The sequence below is a fragment of the Opisthorchis viverrini genome, assembly GCF_000715545.1.
Source record: "Opisthorchis viverrini unplaced genomic scaffold opera_v5_235, whole genome shotgun sequence".
Lineage (NCBI taxonomy): Eukaryota > Metazoa > Platyhelminthes > Trematoda > Opisthorchiida > Opisthorchiidae > Opisthorchis > Opisthorchis viverrini.
The window spans coordinates 60,091-69,250 of NW_008751887.1; the positions used below are offsets into that span (position 1 = coordinate 60,091).

The window sequence follows — 9,160 nt, forward strand, 5'->3', positions numbered from 1 at the left end:
CCCCCCCCCAAGTCATCGGTGAACGAAACTGCGGCAGCTACAATCACTGTACGACGAGTACGCGGTTATTACAGCTGACAATGATGATGATGATGATGACCAGCCATGATCGCTTTGCCATGAGCATGCTCAGTCTCTAGTGACAGCTGTGATGGGCTACAATTAGAAGGGAAATCGAGCCTATTGTTTTCTCATTAACAGGGACTATCCAGAATAATCGTATCAGAAAGCCGACTAGGCTAACGAGAGTAAAGGAGATGAAGAATCATCGTAGAGTCTTTCGTCTGTTCAGTGCCAGTGCTATTCTAATCGAAGATTACGGCCCACCGTTGCAAATATGTAACGCAAGGATAGAATGGCTTATTGATTTGCGCTACCCCTCCTCTGTGGAAGCTCGAGACCAGATAACCGAAGTAGATGGGTCTGAACGCAGTCAATCAGCGGAGGACTGTGTGTACTGATCACCTCGTACCGAATCACTGCTGATGTTCACGATAAGAGTTACGTAACTCCTGCAGTCAGAAGCACAGTTTGATCCTATTTCACAGTTTACAAAGACTTGGAGGAGAATGTAATCCTCAGTCAGGTGAAAAATACTTGGAACCGATTGAGTAGTCATCGTTTTCGAAAAATTTGGTGATGATCTACCGATTGTCACCAAACTTTTTCGAAAAGAATGTAATCCTGTCTTGGGCTGATTGAGACAGCCAACTTGCTTGTACTGGGTAACCTATAACAATTCTCTTCAGAATTGAACTTTATATTCCAAAATGATAGCGCAGTTGCCTCATTTAGATAAAACGCACCCGCGACTACCAGTGCATTGAATGAGAAAAGATAAGAAGACGGTCTAGTACACTGAACCATTGGAATGAAAAATGTACCGCTGCGGCCATGTAAGTTTACACACTGTATCCAAATGGATACTGTAGCCACACAGATTCGGTTTCCTCTGCGTGCTAAGCTGATTATATAAACAACGTTGGAGAGACGGAAAAGCGGACAGAGTTGAACTCACCGGTTTTAACCACATTGGGAGCAATTCGGCTACTAGCCGGCTTGTGACGTGAGACAATTCGGATGCGGCTGCATTAGCCATACGAACAGTGAGTGCCCATTCTTTGATCAAGTCATACGGTGACCGGAGAGCCCCGCCATACGAAATTCGGATACTATTCAGATCGCAGCGAAACGGTGAACACATGGGCCTCGGTGTGAGAAAGTCAGTTAGCTGACTTAGCGGAACGGTGGATAAAACGGATAACTGGCGAGAATCTTCAGCAGCGGTTGACATTTTGACGGCGCATTCTGTGAGGACTGGAAGTGGGGTGGGAGCAGGCAGAACCCAAAATGTTAGATGTGCTTACTCGTGCTGATTATTATTTTAGTGATTGGTGTTCATCAGTCAGGGAACCTTGATCCCAGCTCTAGTTTTAATTCGGAGCCAACCAGGATAAGATTACGATAACACCATCAATTCCAGCTTTCAACAAAGCCTGTGAGCAGCGTTTGGATAAGGAGAATATATTCGATCGCAGGGAACAGAAGGAAAGGGTAATCAAATAGTAATCCCTACAAAGCATAATAACATTGGAATCGGAGGTACTTGGCAGAGGGTAAGGGGTCTGCGGGGTTGACGTACATATAAATGCGGTTGACGGAGAACGCTATTGTGGAATTTTTGAGAAGTGACCCCTCCTCAGACGGGTCTATCCCAGGGGGGGGGGCAGTAAAAAATACATCGAGAGCTAAGGCTTGATGGGATAGACACACCTGTTTGTGAGCACAGGCCCACCGTCCGGGCCAATGCGTAGCGCGGTACGTGAAAAGCACCAATCGTGATTCATCTGCTTGCCCTCACCAACATAACAAACGACAACTGATCGAGGTCAAGCAGCCTAAAATAACAGAGCTAGCGAATGATGTCTTCAGACTCTACATTGTGATTCAAGTCGCAGGGAAGAACAAACGATAAGGTGAGCTAAGTGAGTGCAGCTGAAAAATTAGTTCTTTCTTCAGTCCGCCAGGGACTGAAGTGGAGTGGAAAAATACTGGAAAACTAGGATACACACCTGAGATTGTTGATTTCTTACACGTAACTGAAACTAAAATTTGTACCGCTTATCATGAAATGACTCGACAGTTTCTCGTAAGCGTCACGAAACATAAGCTCACAATCGGTCAAGATCAAATCGCACAGGCTACTGGGGTCGCAGTGCAGCGTCAAGGACATCTGTCCGAAAACGGTCAAGGAAGATTGGACAGAGTATACGTGATGTCCGTCTGTTATGAATGAGAGCATGAACCTGGCGCAAGAACCACTACATGTAGAAAGCTCACTGATCATCTGATAAACAAAAGGTTAGCAACGATAAAAACTGCATGAAAACTGCGTTGGACATCAGCATATTATAATGAGCAAATCTGAAGAACTCTTTTCTTGCAGGGTCATTTTGGGGTTTCTCCTCTTTAGCATGGCGGGGAGGTCCGTAGATATATGCACTGAAAAAGCTCAGGAGTTAGAGGATTACCGCTTAAGACGTTGCCATCCCTATCTCCTTAGTTCCACTATTAATACTAGAGTTCAGGACAACCGGTGGTGAGACAAATTCGCATTCGTGGTTAGGGACTCGAGCTTGCATACTTCGTTGCCATCCTCCTTGCTTCACGTTCTAAAGCTTACATCTTAGTGTTCCATTTTTCACCCTCAAGCAGCTTTTAAATCCGTTTGGAGGGTCACCACACACATGTGAGGGGGCTTTGATAGATACACCTCGGAGACGAACCATTGGAAAGCGCAGTGCATGACTAACCATGAAAGCAACCAAGGTTTAAATTTTCCGCAAGAGAATGTGCAACGGATGAAAAGAGTATGGAATCGATTATTCTGATAATAACTCCTCGTTACGCACACGCAGTTCGCATGCACGACATTGATAAGAGCAGGCCTTACGGAAGCAAACTGCTGAAAAAGAGAAGTCAACGACCCAAATGCACGTCATAAAATCAAGATAGTGACTAACAAATTCATGTTCATGCGGGAACTACAACTAAAGAGCTCTAAAATACACTCACTCTTCTTTAACACCATTTCGCATCGATCGAACAGATGTTGCTTGAATGCAGCTAACGCATGGAGACAACAAACTGAAACATAAAAGGAGGAGTGTAGACGATTCAGCTGGCAAGATAACAGCGAAAGCCAATGGACTGTGCATAAACAATGAATCTAAGGAGAGGAAAAGAGGCCTGGCCTGAGGACTGTGTTTATCATTCAGCTCAAATGCCATGTGTATACAGGCACGTAATCACTGGATTACGCACTCAACAACTGAAGACTAGCCGACACTAAGAGGAGGGCCGACGTAAATAAACTATCGACAAACTACAAGTAGCTGAGAAAAAACGATTCACACGATGAGTTGACCTTCGCTCGAGGAACCAGTCAACAGGTGACCACATGAGGTGGATTCTGTCATTGGAGGATGACCGGCGGTATATCCTATCTAGATGCAAGTTAATCACACTGCTGGTTGAGCGTCTAAGCGCTCAAGTTACTAGCCAGGATGTTGCAAGTTCAAATCTCTCTGGTAATTCATGATAAGGACACAGCTAGTGATTCTCAATAAGTAAGAAGCAGCTGTGAAGTTTCGGCTTTTCGGTATAGACAACAACCAACACATCGCTACGCACTACTACGTTCCTAACAAGGCAGTGATGATGAAATCTCGATTGGTGATGAAACGTTTGCAATCGAATTGCCCAGCTCAGCGAACAAATCAACGACCATCTACTCTAGCTGAGCTACCAATATTTTCCTCTATAGAAGACTGCACTTACAGAACGAAATACCAATTGAGAATCGACAATAACAGTGGTGAACAAAACGGAAAGGCCAATTGCAGGGTGGGGATCTAAAGTGGGATCAGACTGTACTTCAGCTGACCTGATTTTTTTCACGTTCTATGCGAGAACAAGACATGACTGCAGGTTAAGTCGTGCGCTGCTCGCTACTTGACACAGTTACCGGCTGTCTCGCATTTATCTCTGTTCATCTCTGCTCACAGTTCGAATCAGCCAGTACAACGGGAATACATCGTTATCTCCTCCGGATTACCATGCCTTCCTCACTGCCCAGATCGAGCTCTCCACCAAGTTCTATGTCATCACCATCATTGTCAGCTGTAATAACCGCATACTCGTCGTACAGCGGTTGTAGCTGCCACATTTCCGTTCACCGATGAGTTGGGGGGGGGGGGGGGGGCGGCCGGCCACGCGCGATAAATTGGTGCATAAATCCAGCACTGTCAGTGGACTGTCAGTTGGAGGGATTGGGAAGGGAGCTACGCATTGAAGGCAATAGCTTGGATGCACGAGCGCCATTGAGGGCGCGACTGGGCCATATCTGACAATGTCTCCGGCCATTGATGTGGTCCGTCTCGGGGTACCCATCCAGGAAGACGGTAGTGACCAGCGCAGCTGAGTTTGCTGGTAATGGCTTTCATACTTCGCTGCCAAGACATCGTTTGACCGCCTCTGGCTCTCTTCCAATCCTCAAATGGTTGTGCGAAAACAGCCCTTTGAGGAAGTCGGCCGACTGGCATACGCAGCACGTGGCCAGGCCAGCGCAACCTATGCAGTGTGATCAGTTCATCTATGTACATACTGCATTAGAGTAACAGTATCTCAAAGAAGAATAACAGTCTGTTCCGAAACCCGTTTGCGCTGGACGAAGTGGGTTGATCAGACGTTGACAGAATTAAAAAGCCATACAAATAGGGAGGCACAGGAGATTGAATAAATAGACGCTAACATAAATCACGTGTTCCATCGTTTTTTTGTTAAGACACTGGGGTGTCCCACGGTGCACAGAAATTCATTTACTAGAGAAAGCGGAGGAACCAACATGCAAAGTGGTGGTGAGCAAGTGGATACGATATGATATATCGTTAAACAGGGTTACGGCTACCGGATCGAACGTACCGTGAAAATCCATGTAGCCCCGTTTATGCCAGTTAGCCAAACCCACACAGTCGTTTAAGGCTATCGAGTCGACCCGTTCAGTTATGGATTTCCACGTGTCCGAACAGAAGTCTGATTCTGGATTGCGCAGTGTGGCTGCAGCCAAAAGTATCAGTCTACCTAGGTGTACTGTTGCAGATGCCGTTTTACTGCTGCGCTCTCCCAAGGTGTCCGAGTATTTGTAGAGAGAATCCAATCGTTCCTCAGTCTCTGGATCCAATAATTCATCGAGCAACTCAACCATAACAGGAAATTCAACAGGCGGGCCAATTAAACTCGATGAGATGAAGAAAGGGAGACCAACAACTAGAAAGCGCAAAAAACAGAGGTTGTGTGAGAGTACAATTCAATGGAACTACGTAGAAAACAAAGGTGAAAATTCGTTAACGAAAAGTCAAATACACATGAAGATAACGCAAGCGTGAAAACGTTCAAGTGATCAGATAATTCGTGGGTGGTGGACTAGCACGCAAACATATACACCTCGCATGTAAGAGTCATGAGGTCCACACCATGGTCAGAGACTGGGATGAAGAAAGAAAGACCCGAATGCGTATCCGTATCAAACTCAGATACGACAAGCTTGAATTTTCGAGTCAGTTGTTTGAAGTAGATAGGGAGACGCGAGGGCTGGGATACTGCCACGCCTCCCAAGCCTAGACAGGGGAAGTCGAGAGGCAGCGGTCGGGTTCGAACCGGTCCAGTAAATTCTACTCTAACCACGTGGTCCATCTCGCTCCCGGTCAGTTGTTTGTTCCAACTCCGCAGCTGAGGGTAGCAAAGGACAATGCATAGTGCTTATCGCAAGTCACATTAACAACGAAGTCACAGGTCAGGTGAACGGACTACACTAGTTATTCGAGTTGGACTCACAAGCACTCCAAACTAAGGTGATCACAATGGACGCCAAAATTAGATGGTTTCTTCTTCCGTAAGGATAAACCAAAGAAGTCGCACCAAAACACAAGTGCTGTCCAAACGATATTGTGGTCTCCAAGTCTATCAAGCCAATTCCCACAAGCACATAATGTTGCTGAGTAGTACTTTACCACAGGTGCCTAAAAGTTAGTTACAGTTGTTCCTTTCTAGTAGTTGTTTTGGCGGGAGGATGTACTACCGAAATGAATTCCAAGGGCCCAACTACAGTTGGTCAGTTTTGAAGAGTAGCCCACCCCCAAGGGGAAAGGTAACTACGTCTAGTTATTAGGAGATAAGCAATATAGACAATGAAATGGAAAACAGGCACCAAATTAACTACATTCTAAAGTACCGTAGAAAATATATATCCTTCTTGTGCCATCCGATGATAGGTGATCATAATGATCTACTTCGATTTCGCTTCCAAAGACGATGGAAATTCAACCACGCTAACCTAGTCATTCTGAAACAGCAACCAAAAAATCCCGGAAACATCTGCATATTTGTGCACTGAGATAAATCATCAACAGGGGGAGCTTTGTTCTTTTGTTAGAGACCATAACGGTCGGCGAACTTACAGTTGGGAAATGATTTCAATTTAGCCTGCCACGAGAAACAACAATGTACTTCATTGGATCACCAGTACGGAGTGCATGGAAAGTTGAATTCGTCAATAGCACAAGGATGTGCTATTTGTAGAGTTAGTCAAAAAGGATTTTGCCGATGATGCAATGTCCATGAATCTGATCATTCTTCGTGCAAAGGAAGATGAAAGTGAAAGTTGTATCCATTCCTCTTAAATTCCGTTTGTGTTCAAATAACAGAGTGACTCACAAGCTTATCAGATCAGCGGCAAATCGCGACACATGTTGGTTACTACACACACCAGAAGCACCCAACCTGAGGTAAAGCACCAAAACAATAAAGTCAATCGAGTTCCCTGACTACAGTAGATTGAAGATGTTAAGCCTAAATCCAACTGTCTCACTGAATACTGGTCTACAGAAGTAGCCGCTGTAATGCTCAAGTAGGAATGGTTTAGGTGTGCATGTAAAATTACCCACTTGATCGTGTATACGCTAGAAACCATGTTATCTTCCACATGGAACTGCATTACTGATATTCAGCGGGTACCCGCCGTCACGAAGAGACTGGACCTTACCGTGGTGTGACGGTTTGCGCACCTCAGCGATCCATTGAGCTATACTGGAGAGTGTCCCACGACACTCACAGAGTCTCTCATACCAGTTTGGTCAATGGTTAGAGGTCTGACAAACACAGTCTCCTGGCCCTCCAGGTTGCGGGTTGGAACATGTGGCGACTTGTTCCGTAGAAATGGTAATGCATTTGCATTTACCGCCAAACACCGCTGCCTTGCGGTTAGGCTTTTGAGCCAAAGGCTTTGGTTGAGGACCCTAATCGTCCTCCTGTCTAGGTGTGGGCGCCCTGGCAGTATCCCAGCCCTCGTACAACCATGAATTGCACATACACAAATAAACTCATGCCACCTCGGCCGTCGCGTGTACGGCAGTGAAGCATCAGTGTTGAACACTGATGTCATGCTGTCGATGATGATGATGATGAGCCGGTACCCAGAAGTTGGAGGTTGACAATGGTAACCAATACCTAATTACTCAAAGCAACCACACTAGTTCACTGTGCCGAAAGGTGGAAACCACTACCTGAACTAAGCGAGGCACCAATAGAGTATTTGAATAGACAGCAACCCTGTCAGAAACGCTTGGGTGACACAACAGTAATCGCGCCACAACAATCTTTGACGGTTGCTGACGTGTTACTAAAAGCCAAAAACAACCGAACACACCTCAGTAACATAAAAACAGGGTCATGCAACAACACGGTACTTACTGAGGAAACGTTCAATCTGCGAACGCAGTAGCAATTCTAACGCATACGGGTTAGACGGTTCGCTCTTCAATACGAGGATGCACAGATCGGGAAGGCCGGTCAAACCTTCAGGAGTCTGTTTTTTTTAAGGCAAAAAAGTTTAACCGTAAACGAAGGTAAGGCTGATAAACCAGTGACCGACGCAAGTCACAGTGCAACATGACAGCGCCCATTATTCAACGATTTCACAGCCTCTCCCCAAAAAGGGGCGAACCGTGGGAAGTTACATGAAGGAAGGAATAAGGGGTAATGCGTTACAGTCGTACATAGTGAGATCACGTCAGTTTTATAAAGCTTACAAGTCCATAAAAAAAACCTCGGTCCAGAATGGATCTAAACATGAATATAACGCATAGACAGGTGGCACCAACAGACCTTGCGGATCACTGATTTCGCTCGGCAATGAGTTATTTGTTAGAGGGAAAGATTACAATATTGTTTTACCATCAAGCACACGGTTCGCCCCTGTAAATCTCATCACAACCACTGTCGCTTTTTTCGTTAGAAAACCTCTTCACTTTTCTGACGTTTGCGTGCATGGTGTACGGTGTCCACGGAGAATGCTGCTTGATCTAAAAAGTTGAATAAAATTGAATGGTTTCCATCCACAACGAACATCTAGTTCCACCTGTAACGAAACTTGCGCAGAGTAAAGCTGGAGGCTGGTTAGCACAGGCCGACCACACGCAACTTTCCTCCTATTCGAATTTGCGGTCCCGATAAATGACTTGGTGCAAGAACAACAAGCACGCCCTGTAGTGACTTAGCGCTAAATGGTGGAAAGGAGGGACTAGATCTTCGGTAGAATAGATGACCAGATTAGTCTTCTAAAGTGTCGACATAAACTACTGGCTATGACAGACTAGTGAAAAACTGGGACTACAGAAAGTGGTATCAGAAGAAACCAATTTCTGCAAAAGTCAAAAGAAACCAGTTATGAAACTTGCCTCTAGTCGATAGCGAACCAGCACTTCGATCAACAATCGGGTGCAGCTTAAACGTTTCTCCTCGAACTGCGGCCTATGTGAGAATGAGGATAAAATTTATAGGGTCTAAGTGAAATTATGCTAGGCAGTATTTTAATGACTTACAGTTGATAAATATCGAGGAAATCCTGTGAATGTCCATCAGAAAAGCACCGAAAAGCTCAACCGTCTGCTCAAACTCACTCAATATAGAATTTCATAAGCTCCAAACACACACAAACGGCTGTTTGATAGAACCGGTCCAAATTCTTGGTGCACAGTTGCAGTAATCCCTTGAGTACGGAGGGAGAAGAGGTACGATGAAAGTGAAAACAAAAGAAGCCGTA

At 45.3% G+C, this 9,160-nt stretch overlaps 2 protein-coding genes across 2 annotated transcripts in view; one reads left to right on the top strand and one right to left on the bottom strand.

Moving 5' to 3' along the window:
* T265_08658 (hypothetical protein) overlaps positions 1–3,918 on the top strand; it is a gene marked incomplete at both ends in the record, with an annotated part of 7,083 nt that extends 3,165 nt beyond the window's left edge. The window contains 2 exons of the mRNA XM_009174529.1: positions 293–450; positions 3,668–3,918. Coding sequence (XP_009172793.1) covers positions 293–450; positions 3,668–3,918 — 409 coding nt within the window. The remainder of the gene's footprint in view (positions 1–292; positions 451–3,667) is intronic.
* Positions 1–9,160, bottom strand: part of T265_08657 (hypothetical protein) — a gene marked incomplete at both ends in the record, with an annotated part of 20,718 nt that overhangs the window by 4,744 nt on the left and 6,814 nt on the right. Inside the window, 4 exons of the mRNA XM_009174528.1 lie at positions 1,019–1,317; positions 3,076–3,147; positions 4,984–5,328; positions 7,810–7,924. Coding sequence (XP_009172792.1) covers positions 1,019–1,317; positions 3,076–3,147; positions 4,984–5,328; positions 7,810–7,924 — 831 coding nt within the window. The remainder of the gene's footprint in view (positions 1–1,018; positions 1,318–3,075; positions 3,148–4,983; positions 5,329–7,809; positions 7,925–9,160) is intronic.